Here is a 15,558-nt window from a genome sequence, read left to right on the forward strand (position 1 = left end):
AGAATACATTAATAAAAGTACCACAATATTGGGTTCTCTTCAACAAAAAAGCGCGCAAGGGAGCTTTTTTTATTATTACATCTCTCTGCAGTTTAGTTTTCATTCTTTTTTTTCTTCTTCTTCTCAACTCACCATTGAAGTTCGTGGTTTCCTGCCTCTGTTACATTGCAGAACAGTACCAGTGGATGTCTTATTTCAAATACTTTTAATTTAGCTTCTGTATGATCGTAATTTGGAACTAGAACATCACCTGAAAGTGGAGAATAGAAGACAGAGAAAATTGTTAGTACAACAATAAAATTTTTCTTAATAACACACAAAGGAATTATATTTTGAATAGGGAAAACCAGGATAGGAAAGTTTCGCAATATATGTAAATTCAATAATAGTAGAAAAAGGACAATAAAAGAGAAAGAATTGCCTAATTTAGCGCTTATTGAAACAAATGCTGGCATAGTCTATCAATAAAGACAAGAAACTTGTCGAAGAAAAATCTGCAAATATTTCACACCAAAAGCTATTAAAAAAATATATATATCTATTTTACAAAGAGTATTTAGAGGAGAACTGAATAAAGAGGGAAAAGTAACTTTGTGGGCTGTCTATAATGATTTTTATGGAGTCTCTGCATGGAAGAGAATCACACATTCTCTCACAAAATCTCCCCACTATATACACATCATCCCACGCTTTTCTTCCTCCTATCCACACTTTGCCTCATTCACTGCCAGTTATTCCTCATCCACAGCCAGCCAAGATAATACCACAGTGTAGATCCACCAGCTAATTATTGTGATTTACCCATTCCCAACCAACACACAAATGTCGTCACCCACAGACCACTGATGTGCGCCACCGAACGCACAAGAAAACCCAGTAATCAATTTCATTTTAAGACAAATCAGGTCAATACCGATGCAATCTATTATTATTGCATTCGCATGAGAATTTTCAATTGACACGCACTTTTCTCTGGAGGAAAATAATATCAAGCGCGCGCGATAGAGAGAAAATCAATTATTTGGCTTCGTGGCAGCGGGAGGGCAAGATTAAAAGGTGTAAATAGATGCACACAGCGCACTGTAGCATCGAATGCACAACACAACATTCTACAGAAGGTCTCTGCAACTCAATCAACTGTTCATCAGTATTTCACCTATGAAGGAAATAATTAATTTCATAGAACAATAGTTTTGATAAATGCTTCGCAGCAATCAGACGTCAAAATGTACAAGCAAAATGGTTAAATTATTCGATAGATATCGTCTATGATCTTGTGGTTTCCGTGTATCATTGCAACTTTATTGCGCTGTATGCTAAAGGATCTCCTTCTCAAGCCCACACTAAAAACTCCGAATCAAACTGCTAACGAAAAAGGCGAAGAAGCAAAGAGTGGCTCTAATACAAACTATGCAATGAGAATAGCATCTAAAAATCAACGAAAAGGAGCACAGCAAAAAGAATGCACCTCCAGAGACAATAAATTACTTTAGCCGTCATATAAATCCGTGTCTCTCCACTCGCCACTAGAGTTGAATGAACACATCGCAGGTAAAGTGCTTATTGTTGGTCACAAAATTCACTCCGCCCGCAAAGTCAATAAGAAAACGTTTATGCGGACGAGTGAAATATATGGCGAAATGCAATTATGATTATAATTGAAGTGGGAGCCCCAGACAGAAACACATATAAATGCCAAAGGCAGAGAGAAAAAAGAGACTCATTGTGAGAAAAAATGGGTGTATTTTTAGGAGAGTCAGACTAAAATGCAAGGAAAAAAACACGCTTTTCCAATCAACAATAATTGAAAGAGAGTCGAACAGCTTGACTGTAAAATGAAACTCATGCAGAAGAAAAGATACTTCTTTTTTCTCTCAGTGTAATCAATTAATATTCCTCAAAAGTCCTTATATTCTATGGATGTGATTTAAATTAAGAAGAACTTCACAGTGGCAGACAAAGAAGAATTCATTTATCGTAGAAAATTTTCCACTGCAAAAAACTCACACTCACACACACACACACATATATAACTAAGAATTCATCAACATTCTAAGCACATTCACTCGTTCTCTCAGTCTTGTCTTTCTTTCTGTAAGATAATATTTTTAAATCGAGCAAAAATCAAACATCATCCTGGCACAAGAACAACGCATCGCGTCACACACAGAGAGAATATTTGGAAATTTGTACCTCAAATAGCTTTTCTCTATTCTTCCTTCGTGTAGCATTTTCTACATACTGTCTTTCTCTCTCGCTTACTTTATATGCTCGCCCTCAAAGCAACAATAACTATCATGAAATGAACTTTAACGATTATAAATAGTTATAAAAGCCAACAAAATTTTCCCTCAGTTCATCATACAAGCATTTTTCCCTCGTTCACTGTTCAGCACCCAGAAGTTTGGGGCGTGGGGAATTTCGGTGAGTGCTGAAAGCACTTGTCGGAAGCGTCTATTAATTTCCACATCGATTAATTTACTTCAGCCAGAGTCTCATCTTCTCATGCCAAAGAACAAATTGTGATCTTAAAATAATGTCACTAATAAACCGCAGACTAGATAAAATACATTTCTTTGCAGAACACACAAAAGTTAAGCAATATTGTGTTGTCACAAGTGAAATTCTAATAACTGTCATTTGACGTCATTTCATTGTATTTTCAATAAAATATATAAATATGCACACGACACAATGTTTGACATTCAACACCACACATGAGGACATCACATGGGCAATCTTCAAATGAGAGCTTTGCACTCTCGACAATTGCACTTTGAGGCGACACGTGTGATGTATAAATCCCCAACATTGTCGCCACGAGGCGGAGGAGAACCAATAAAACCTGCAGGTGATTCATTTTGGCTGAGCTGAATGGGAAATCAAAGACATATTGAGCGACATTATATGCAGAGAAATTGGTTACTTTGTTGCCCATCATCGCACAGGATTAGCCCATGGTAATTGGATGAGTTGTCATTAGGAATGCCCACATGAAAGAGGGATTTGTGTAGCAAACTTTCCACCCAACTAAAGCATATAACATATGAGTATGTAAGTGAATTTAATTCATTAAATCGCGTCATCATGTTAGCACGCACCCAACTGTCTCTTCTGTCTCTTTCGCTCTTTTTTCACGTGTCCTGTCCAACAACACTACCCTGTAACTGTTTTTTGGGTGAGTTCAAGCCATGCGAAACTTTCTCTCTTTTGCCATTTAACGCACATACGTATAAATGTTTTTCCACCCCCTGCGAGGCAACAACACAACAAATTCCACAGCATATGCACATATCTGGATAAAATTAATGTGTGAGTGATTAACAGGTTTTGCCATTGGAAAGTCTCTCATTTCGCAAATATAATCACGCGGCTGTGTGAGGCAGAAAAAATGGTAGATCCAGAGGAAAGAGAGAGAGAGAGAGAGAGAGGATATTATTTGGGAAAGTTTACCTCATCATATTATCCTTTAACTACATAACACACAATACACACCCAATTGATAAATACTTTCATCACTTTCCACCCACTTTGCGCCCACCCACAAGCACACTTTCTCCTCCCCCTCTCTCTCTCTCTGTCTCGTTTCGGCACGTATTATTATTATTATTTATTACAATAATTGGATAAATACATAATAATGATGCGTAAAACATAAATTTGGTGTTATAATTTATATGCGGGGAATGTTTTGTGTTTCGGCCTTTTCCATGACTGCGCCAAAAAGGCGAAGAAAGTGTGGCTAAAAGGGAAAATCCCCACACAATGCCACATGCTCGAGCGCTATGTTGTGTTATATCCAAATTCTATTTCATCGGTCAAGGCGATTTGCCCCAATTGATGGTCACACATTAACTTTTTCTCATCAATTTAATCTTGTGAATTCAATTCAATCCCCTCTAGCGCTCTCTCTCTCTCTTTCTGCCATTTCATACTCAGCGTGCACACAATATTTATCCAAAGAAAAAACCCCTTCTCCAAAAACCCAATTCGATTCATCAGTGTAGATTCATTCTGCCACAATTTCCCTTCCAAATTTTCCATTTCCCCGCACAGCACACAACTTAAGACAACTATACTTTGAGTAAACTTTTCCCTCGAGAAGAAGCGCAGGGTTGAAGACTGAAATTTGAGATCATGTCAACAAAATTTCTGAGTCACACATGGAGAAAAACTCAAACTATAGTGCGGAGTGAAGTCACGAGGAATTTTTCAAGCAGACGCACAAAGGGAAACTTTCAACATAAACACCCATTCTCTCCTGTCAAAATTCCATCGTTCAAAGGACTCTTTTGCCTTTTAATTCCTCCCTCGCACACCCCGTGTGACAAACTTAGTATAGTTATTCAATTCTTCCTCTCCTCGCACTCATTCGTGAGCGACATTCTCACACCCACTGAATTATTTAAATGTTTGACAAAGAAAAATCAGAAAGCAGTGAAAAAAAAATAGAAAAATGAACATAGTGAGGAAAAAGCACAATTCATTCTCTGATGAACGCTTTGGCGAAATCAGAAAAAACGACTTTACTTTAAAGTTGTGCACTTTTTTCTTTTTATAGTTACGTGTACCTAATTGAAGTTTTATTTAAAGTCGTTTTCTCACAATTTTATCAGATTTAGAAATTGTTCAAGTTTGAAATAAACTAGATTCTTATACTCTAGGTCAATGCAACTATTTATATATTCGTGTTTATTAGAAATCTCATTAGTTTTAATGAAGGAAATCTAAAGCAATATTCATTATTATAATAACTGTTTCAAATTCAGCCACATTCCAAAAGAATCTCCCTTCAAATCAGCACAAATTCACACTTGAGTCAATCCGGCTATTCTAAAAGACATAAACATTGAAAAGTGCAGAGCAAAAAAGTGGAATGTGAAAAAATGCCGACAATCCCTTTTCACGATGGCGTCATAGGAAGTTAAAGTGTACAAAAATCACATTTCTCCCTTTCCAGCCTTTCCTACTCTCTCTCTCTCTCTCACACACATTCGGAAAATATCCATTTCCACTTTAGATTTCCCATCAATAAATTCAAACAGAGTGAGAAAGTGAGACAGAAGGATTTTCCAACTGTTCTATTCTATTAACTCTGATGAACGAGTCTCGGACACAAGGCGAAGAGGGTTGAGAGTCAGAAAAATCCATAAATTAAAAGTAAAACTGGCTTCAAGTTTATGAAGTGGAATTTGTGTCGATGTCTCTTCTCAAGTCTAACATTCCACACTTAAATCCAATGGACGGCAAACAGCCACGGAGGAATTCAGTGCACTACAAACATTCAACTCTTTCTCATAGTACCGCCATTGCTCTCCAATTTCTCAACGCCACACAGAGTCGCGCGCCCTCACGCAGACCCAGTGGTGTTTATTAATACAGAACATTATCAATTAATTAGCTACTGATTGATTGATTAGTGAGTATTGGAGGACGAGTACAAGAACGTAATAATTTTACATTCATTCTCACGGAAACACACACACACTCTCTCTCTCGCTCTCACTCTTCGGCGACACTTCTCAATGACTATCGATGTGTCTTTGAAAGATAGGGGAGAATATATGTTGTGATGAAATGACTATTTTGAACGACCCTCTAATCAATTAAAATCAATCGAAAGAGGTCACTATCAACGTCAAATTGATAAAACTTCAAGCGACTTGTGGCAACATATGAATTTCGTCAAGTGGCGAGATTAAATTGACTATAGAGACTTCATATACTTACAACGTTTCAAACACACCACAATTAATTATGTTACAAAGTACGAAAGAGAGGCGAGAATAAATTGCTAAAATATCCACAGCAGAGGCAAACATGGAAACTATACAGAGGACTAAATTGAAAATAACTTGTATGTAACTCAATTTATCAAAACATAATACTTAATTCACAAAGTATCATTCAAAACACAGCTTTTACAGATCATGTTGAAGAGAAAAAGAAAGCTTCAGGGCAGAGGAAGGAAAACTTCATAAACACTATACTATAAATGAGATATTTCCTGTGAATCCATTATTTTTTTCTTCCAATATATGTATGTATAATCTGACGTCTCTTTGCAAAAGCCACCCATCATTGAGTGGAGCATTATTGAGAAATACATATGTAGAATTTTTTATACTAATGTTCAAATATAATTCAATTCAGTTTCGCAGAAATATTTACAGGGTGATTTCACATAAAAACTACCGAAATTCTATATGCTCTAAAAGTCCTGATTCACAGTTTTTTTCCACCATGTGAAAAATAAAGCAAGAAATAACTGAAATAGAGTGTGAAAAAATTGGGGATTCTCATCTAAAACACTGCCAGAAAGTTTAAGCCTTAAAACTTTAAGCTCTTTCCCACCTGTGCTCTTCTGGCTATCGTGCAATCCCCAATTTCTTAAGCCACACCCGGAAAATACCCAAGTGAAACCACCCTCTATACATATGTGTGTGTGTGTGAGATGCTCTTTTGATGATGATTAATCTCTCACCCTTGCTCACGACAAGCTTCTCCAGTTGTTTATCTTTTTGAGCAGTGCTTTCTGTGAAAGTCTCACGTGCGCCTCCTGCCGCTCCACCGTCAATTTCCACACCATTTGCATCCACTCCATGTCTCCCGGCATCACTCTCACTTCCGTGAGCGCTGACACCACTCGTCGTCGATAATTCCTCAATATCTGCCACCACATCCACCGTGTAGTGAAGATGTCCCGTCGCCTCACTCACGTCATCACTGACTCCCGCAGCGGACTCGCCACTCTTGTCGTCGGCCAATTCATTGACTTGAGCATTTTCCTTCTCAATTTTCCCCCCCTTCCCCCCATCATCCTCAATATCAACCACTAAATCATCGTCTACTCCGCCGTCGCCATCGCCATCGCTCTCCCACCCCACCAGCACAGTGCCCTCGAAGTCATCCTCCAGAGCGACCATCTCACGCCCTGTAGTGCTCGTGCCGGCGTCAATTTGACTGTCGACATCATCATTACCAATCTCGCTCGTGGTACCATCGTCCCCAATGTCCAGATCCACTGTAGTCGCTGGCCTCGACGACGTCAATTGTGACGCCACGACATCAATCTCAGCGACCATCGTCGTCGTGGTCGCCCTCCCATGGTGCTCCCGCTGCCGATGTCTATGCAAATCCGCCCTATTGCTGCCGCTGTTCACCACGACTCTCAAGTAGTGCGAATTCGGATGGACTCTATTGCACTGGTACTTTCCCTCGTGCCATGGCTGCGCCTGGCTCACGCTCAGCGTCGCCAGGAGGATGTTCTCACCGTCTGCCGACCCAAACCACAGCGCGCCGCCCCAAGTCAAGTTTGCAAGAGGGCATTTCCACAACACATACATATCAATCAACACAAAAGCATAACATCCAAAAATAATAACCGCATAGTGAGAGCAGTGAAGAGAGAGAAAATCATCAATTAGTTATTGTTTGAATTTTCCTATTACACTTAGATAATAGATTATACAACAACAATTCCTATTATTATTCCTTATGCCGCCTTCAAACTACACAGAACTTTCCACCCCATTCTCCTCTCCTCCAGACTCCTCTCTCTCTTTCTCTATCAACCTATTTTCACACTTTCAGCAATATTATGTGTGCCTCCAATTTAACTAAACTTTTTATTATGATTACTCACTGAGCATAAAGTTAAACACGGTACATTTTCGCTCATTGAATTTTCCACAAGGAAGCTTTTCCCGGGAACACTTTAATATCGTGTATTTCAAATATACACACACACAGACAAAACATCATAGGTGGAACTTAAAGTATACTATTAAATTGGTATTAAAACCTTAAATTGCTAAATTTGTGGCATACTTTCTAACAATAATTCGCCCCATTTTCTCCTCCTCCCCTTTCCAGTGCATAAAATTCCATTTTCCAGCACAAAAGCTATACAGAATTTCCCACTCATTCCAACTCACACTATATTTGTTCTGACTACTTTTTGTGCGCACCATGCACAAAAGGGGTTCCTCGGGGCAATTTTAAATCCGTTCGCCACTTCAAAAGGACACCCAGTCACACTGTGTTTTGATCAATAAAAATAATATTTGCACACCGCCATGTAACAATTTTTTGCCGTTACGCTCTCCTCAATTCAATTAATTCCATTGAACAGCAATTATGTGTTAAATGAGAATCAATTTTGCGTCCCATTTAAAATCGTCATCGCATTTTTTCTCTCCCTCTCTTTTGCCACAATTTCACACACAATTTTTTTCTTTTCAATGAAATGGAAATCATTTCCATGTCATTGAAAATCCCCGCACAGCAAAGAGTATGAGAAAAATCTGGCGCTCAAAGGATGAATGAATGAATTTGTCCTCAGCGTCTAAAATTATTAATAGATGTCTTAAGGACGAAAATAAATAATGGTGCAAAGATGTGAAGAAAAAGGCGTGTGAGTGTCGCTCTTGACGACAGTTTTTCAGAGACAAATACGTCAGGGATTATCGCTAAGCACGGCACAAACTTTGTAATAAATGCGATAATGTGAACATTTTTGCATTTTTCCTCTCCTTGGAAAAATGAAGTCAATCAATTCTATCTCTCATCTCTATCACGTCAAATTTAAGCATTTTATTTTCTTCAATCCTCGGAATGTGAGAAAAGTGCAATTAATTGAGTGGTGCACATGACACAGTTCTAATGAAATTAAAAAAATGGTAAAAATGAGATTAAATGATTTATTAATGGATGCCTTTCTAAGTGAGACAAGGCTTTCATTCTCATATTTTTCTCATCTCTTCACCTAAATACGAGGCATTTTGTATGTTCTAGCCGTTCCAGCATAAAGCACCTTATTTTATCAGTCTAATTTCCGGCATATTCCTACATATCTTATCACAAACTACTATCTGAAGAGCCTTGGAAAAACACCCTTTCTTTCAAAATTCCCTGAAAAACTTGTTTATGAACTTGTCAAGTATTAATTCTGGGAAACGGAACATGATTTTCCCTCTGATTAATATCATATTCTAGAAAAATTCTGAGAAAAATGCATCAAAGACACTTTCTATGCGTAAAAAATAAATCACTCGCCTTGGCGCTCAATTGAAGTCATAATCTCTATTTGCTCTCATGCTCGTACTGAATGAAATAGTTTGGAAAATTGTTAAAAAATTCAGAGCATTTGTTTTGTTAGATCCGCCACCACTTGAACTTCATTAAAAATGCATGGAGTACATTTTTTGCCACGTAAGAAAGAGATAAAGATAATACTGTGAGATAAAAGGCAGACGAGAATCTCAAGGCAAAAATTCTTCAGCTTTTCATTCATGATTTTTCTTCATGCAACTCAGAATTTCCATATGCTGTTACATCAGCATACGAAATTCCTTCCACTTCTGAAAGTATTTTTTCTCTTTTCGCTTTTCCACACTCCCCAGACAGACGGAAAAATAATGAAATTGCTATTTTACGTCTGGTGCATTCTTCAGGCGAATAGTATAAAATATTATTTTTTACGGCACTAAAGTCACCTTGGCACGACATAGTCGAAGAAGAGAACGGGAGAAAAGTTCTTGCAGTGTATATACTTCACCTACACATACTATATAATAAATTAATATGTTTAAATCTAAAATGATTTTGTGGGCAAACAAAATTCCAATGGTTGAAATAACAAGGTGGAAAATGTTTATACAAAAAGTCTCTGAGCAGGAGGAAGTAATTTAAATAGAGTTGACCAACTTTCAGGATGAAAATCCACCTAAATTGGTCTTTAACTAAAAGCAGAAATGGAATTTTAATTGCTTCATCTTCTTCTGAGCTTTATTGCAATCTGAAAGCTCTTTCACTAAAACTGCTAAGGTGAAAATTTATTTAAAGTCTATTTGATGTTAACATTTTTATATTGTTTTGTGTACCTTCAACGTCAGATTCGGTAAGAACATATGAGTTCTCCTGACTCACATGATGCCCCATTAATTTGCTGTATTTTTCAAGCATTTCACCGTCTTTCATCCACTGAATGGACTCACTTATCGATACAGTGCAGGTTATTGAAAAAGGTTGACCCACATTTACATGCGATGGCCCAATGTAGACAGTTGAGTACAGATTATTTGCTTTATATCCTCCTCTTGCTGCATGTTTGGGGGAGTGGAAAGGACAGTTTTCATTGTCTCACCTTCACAACAAGCAACACAATTATGTCGCACACGACCAAATATGCAGGAATATTGAAGGGAAATTCCATAAAGCATCGCAACCATTAAATATTTCAGCTCCATGCACACTCGCACACACATTCCTTCTTATCATGTCACGAGAGGAGAAACCCTTCTCCTCCGGGCAAAGGCGAACAGAGTATAAAAAAAAACATGGGGCGACTGATAATGTGACTCTTTCAGCCCCAGAGACAGTCTCTCGGCGACTGTTAAACAATTTGGTAAATATAAATATGAAATTATACTATGTGAATAAATATTTTCGCAGCCCAAAAACATACACATATTCCACTCACCCTTTCCCACTCTCTCATGGAAAATGGTCAAGACGGCGGCAATGTGCTCTCGAATGGTGGAGAATTTTGTGACATTGTGTCTCATTTCCTTATCAAATCCCATATCTCACTGGTCAACGCTCAACCACAAGAGTCACAAATGTACACACGCATTTTTCTCAACTACAATTTTATGGCCAACACACACACTCACACACATACACACACGAGGGAAAATAGGAAAAGCGGAAAAAGGGACAGTCATTTAGAAGAGAGACAGTGTGTGATGGGGAAAAAGCAGAAATATGTATATATGACTGAATGTGCAAAGGAGACAGAGAATGGAATATTTTCTGTGAAAAGTCCATCTCGTCAATTTTCCTCCATCCAAACCTTAATCTGTTTTTTTGCCTCTACGCGATCTTTCGCATATTCTCTGTCTCCCTCTCTCTCTCTCGTTCTCTGACACTATTTATTCATCATATTTCAAGATTTCACATCATAATCTTTCACCATCAATCCGCCCTCCGTTCGCATGAGCAAAAAAAATCACTCATCATTTCCAGTGTGCAAGGAGTCCACACAACCCATCTTGTCTCCACTCATCCTCGCCAGATGCTCCTGACCTCACTTTTGGTGTCGCCTCGTCCTGCGTTTCTTCAGTGTATGTATTGTGTGTGTGTGTGTGTGTGTGTGTTGGTGTGTACATTTAAGAAATGAAAATGTACGCCACATCAATTCACTCTCGCCAAGAGACACTAACTCAATAGACATTGTTATTGCAAAATTAGGGCTGATACTTTCAGCCATTCGCAATTGCACATAAATACGCCAGAGATGACATTTTCCGTCAATTACCAAGAGAGGAAAGAGAGATCGATTATTACATTGCAGACATAATAGGAATTTTCCGTAGGCTCTTTTTCCCTTTTCATACAACGCAATTCTCTAGAGAAAAAGATATCTGTGACATGGATGAAGAAAGATAGTGTGCAAATACAATTTTCTCAAAATATTTCCCATATGCATCACTCTTGCAAATCAGTAAATCATTGCTTAATGACTCATTGGTCATTATCATTAAGGGTAGGATATAAGAGGAAAATGACCAAATAGGGAGACAGAGAGAGATAGAGAGGAAGACTTTGACGAAAGAAGCAGGAATTTTCCATGAAATGTAAAACGACAAGTTTCGAATTTCGCATTCACGTCCCATCATATTTAATATGTGTATATAATATAAATATTGTAGATTGAAATGCAAAGTATGTATAACGACTAAAGTTCAGAAAATCTTCCGCTCAACACGCTCTCATCGAAGGAAGAACAAGTCACCTATTAACCAAACTCCACAAACTATACAGAACATCCTGTGGGCAGAAGTTTAATGACAACTTGTAATTATTTCAAAAAAAGAACCATGGAATGCAATCATTCTTCGCAACATCACATAAATTAAATATTCAACATCCATTTTCAAGAGAAACCAATTAGCAATTAAATGTGAAATAGCCAAACAGTCATCTCTGTGACTAGTATTGCTGCGAAATTTTTGCCAGAAACACACACCGTACAGAATTGAACGGGCAATTTTGCAGCTACATGAGAATATTTTCATCAATGATACCCATATACACGAATTGCTGAATTGCATTGAGTGGAAAAGTGGATTACACTTCATGTGCAATATCTATTTTTCTCCACCACTCTCCACACACAACTGCAAGCCAGTAATCTCTCAATTTCAAGAACCTACACACACACTCTCTCTCTCACTCTCGTCATATTCAACTCGTGTGCATCATAATTCCCCAAGGCGAGAGCAATCCCATTCAGTGATATATTATTAATTTTATTATCTTTGCATATCATCTCTTGGAAAATGTCTCAAAATCTCCACGAACACTGTCGTGCACTCATTTTCTCTCTCGAGCGCGCATTCCCGGATGACAAATTCCGTCATTGGATGAGTGAATTACAATCCTTCAGCGTATAATGTCACATGTGAAGCATTTTATATGGCAACAGAAAAAAATTGTGCTATCAGTGAATTATTGTGAGTCAAGTGCCTCTTATAAGATATCCCTCTGATAAGATACACAACTCTTTAGTAATTTATATTTCAATTCCACGGCTCTGCGTACTCCATGCCTGGCATCCATTCTACACTCTTTTTTCCTGGCTCTCATGCCAACATCAAGCAATTTTCCCATCCAAAACCCCCCGCGCTACATGCCCGCCCCCGTCCTACTGGAGTTACACACTTGATACACAATTTTATTATCACAATTGTGTGAGTTGCTTAACAACAGCAGCCCAACAATAAGATTTTCATGTTGACACCCATATTTAGAGGAGACATGATATTTCACCCTCTTTCATCGCCACCCAACTCGTCTCCTCCTAGTATTCTTCTCATCTCTCCGTGGCCAGGGAATGTCGAAGACTCTGGCGAGTGGAGAAGATGAGAAAAAAAAACAATATTCCACAAATGCTGACATACATATACAAGAGAAAGAGAGGGATTCAAGAAAATATCTAACCAGACATCGAGCGACTGAGACTTTTACTGTACAACTTGAATTTTATAAGACCTTAAAGAATTACCAGAAAAAAAGGAGAACACATCAATTGCATCAATTCATAATAGATCACATTTTCACGGGAACTTTCCTAGTGAAATTAGCCAACATAGAGTGCGCCAAAATTCTTTGGCACACGCGTGAGTCTTCATCGCATATTGAAATTTGCCATTCCATTTGACACATAAAATAGACTAATTTTCAGTACAATTTGTGCTTCAATGCCATACTGTTTTTGAGTCACTTCTTTTTCCCTTTCTAATCACATTAAATCCCATATATTTCAATGCCACACAGAACCAAAAATATATCCATCTTTAATCCCATAGTGTTAAAAAGTAATGCAATATTCACACGAAACTGACACAATGATGAAAAATATTCCGATGATTCCTCATGAGATATTTACACCTTGTTGTGGAGAGCACGAGAGTATGAAAAAGCCATTCTCCAGGCTAAAGAGCTCGGTGGGAGAGGTGAAAAATGCAAAGGAGGATATTCAATTGACACGCAACATTCTTTTATTCTCTCTACACTATATAGCGCGCACACCTTGGAAAATTCACCAGTGAAATCCTCACCGGAAGGAGAGAAGAAATTCAATCAAATTGTCAAAGATTTTTTTTTCTATTTCTTCTCTCGCTCTCTCACTTCCACACAACACAAACAACAAATCTCTCATGAGAACTCCTTTTGAAAATGTTATGCGAAATCAACATTTCATCCCATTTCATCCTCTTATTCAAATCATTTTCACATTCTCAGATTCATGCTCTTCTATTAAAAGGGAATTTACAATATAATAAAAAGAAAACTTTTCTCCTTTTCATTACACAATTTTCTACCATTGAAATGCAAACAGAACTTAACATGCTCAAGTTATTTTTCCTACATTATAGCTCACTATTGATTTTTCTTCGTCTAATTTTTCATGTCATTCAAAAAAAAAGCCACACTACATACATGTGACGGCGAGAGAAGGACTATCGTGTGAATGAAAAAAACAATCGAATTAGAGGGTGAAGAGGAAGAAAAATAAATTGTTCAGCAGCTAAAATTCAACATTAGCACGTGAAAAGTTATTTTATATTTATTTTATATAGACCCGCGATGGCCTTTCGGTGCTCATCTAATTGACACCGCGTGTTCAGTGTCTGGTAACTCTTTAAATCGTTTTCACAATTCACTCCCTCAATTCTCTCTCTCCCTCTCTCTCTCTGTGTCTTCTAACATACATCTCGCACTTTTTTCACGCTCATCTTACACACCGTCGTGTTTCGAAAAAAGACTCAACTCTCGCCTCACATTTCCTATTCCCTTCTTCCCACCCCCACTCGCGCCGAAACACCCACAAAATTTGCCTCTGAACGAGAGATTTCGATGAAGGTAAACATTGGAGATATTTGTGAAATATTCAACAAGAACAAACTGAAAGGAAGAAAATTATGTAGTTCTTTTTTCTTTACCACCTCCTCCACATTTTCCACCTCAGCCGAGCCGCGTTTTATGTGCTTTAGTAGTTTGTATTAACAGTTGAGGAAAGCGGAACAAGGAGAGCAAGAGAGAATGTGAAAATAGTGTTATCCATTTGCCAGCCACGGACAGGGAGAGAGAGAGAGCAAAAGAGAGCGAGAGTGCAAAAGATTTCAGATGAGAAAAGAACGTCAGGGATTCTCTCTCTCTTCTTATGTCTCACCAAATTTTTTTTCCAAAAGCATTCTTCCCTTAAATCAATTCACACTTTAATGCCAAGCAATTTGTTGTATTTTTCCACCCATCGGAATTCGCAAATACTCACGAAAATTTCACTGATATTGTGTTTGATTTTGAAAAGAGTCTTAATTAAACTTCAAAAGGATGCAATATTAAGTTTTTATTTCCTCACACATTAAAAAATCATCATCATTTTTCCTTCTGTCGTTGCGTGAGAAAAAAGAAATTCTGGGAAAACTCCAACTATCTCTGTCTCTTCAGTCCATCATAATATAGCATAAATCCAATTCCCAATCTATATGTGCAGAAGAGTAATTTGACCAATGGTGAATTTTATGTGTATGTGATGTTCTCACATGCCTGGCAACCTGCCCATCATCTCACCCAAGCCAAAACCAAAGTGTAAACCCAAGCGAGTGTAAGTCAAGCCATGGCACGACAGGAGAGAGACTCTGTAGCATCGCCAGATGAAGGAGGAACAAGTGACTTCCACACATAACCACGCCACATAGCGCCAGAGATAGACGATATAGCACAATTTTAATTGTTCAATTTTCCCCTCTCCCCCCAACCAACACGAGCGCGCACACACAGTTTAGCAACAGAAAAAAAAGAAAATACCACTAAATTGAAGCCAGGAGGGAAGGCCATAGTGTAGAGAGAAAAATAAGAGACGAGAGGAAGAAGAAAGAAAATGAAAGGAAAATACGGAGCATTCAACATTGCGGACTCACTCGATTGGCTAATAATAAAAGAATAAACTTGTGACGTTATATTTCACATTGACCTCGTGCAAAAGAG

The 15,558-nt window shown here is 38.0% G+C and overlaps 1 protein-coding gene across 2 annotated transcripts in view; it reads right to left on the minus strand.

Annotated features, from left to right (window-relative positions):
* LOC132262916 (uncharacterized) overlaps positions 1–15,558 on the minus strand; it is a 30,129-nt gene that overhangs the window by 11,522 nt on the left and 3,049 nt on the right. For both annotated transcript variants that reach the window (XM_059762409.1, XM_059762408.1), the window contains exons 2-4: positions 9,885–10,103; positions 6,485–7,276; positions 133–250 (exon numbers count right to left, since the gene is read on the minus strand). In XM_059762409.1, coding sequence (XP_059618392.1) covers positions 133–250; positions 6,485–7,276; positions 9,885–10,103 — 1,129 coding nt within the window. The remainder of the gene's footprint in view (positions 1–132; positions 251–6,484; positions 7,277–9,884; positions 10,104–15,558) is intronic.

Source organism: Phlebotomus argentipes, unplaced genomic scaffold, assembly GCF_947086385.1.
Source record: "Phlebotomus argentipes unplaced genomic scaffold, Phlebotomus argentipes genome assembly contig_15, whole genome shotgun sequence".
Taxonomy (NCBI): domain Eukaryota; kingdom Metazoa; phylum Arthropoda; class Insecta; order Diptera; family Psychodidae; genus Phlebotomus; species Phlebotomus argentipes.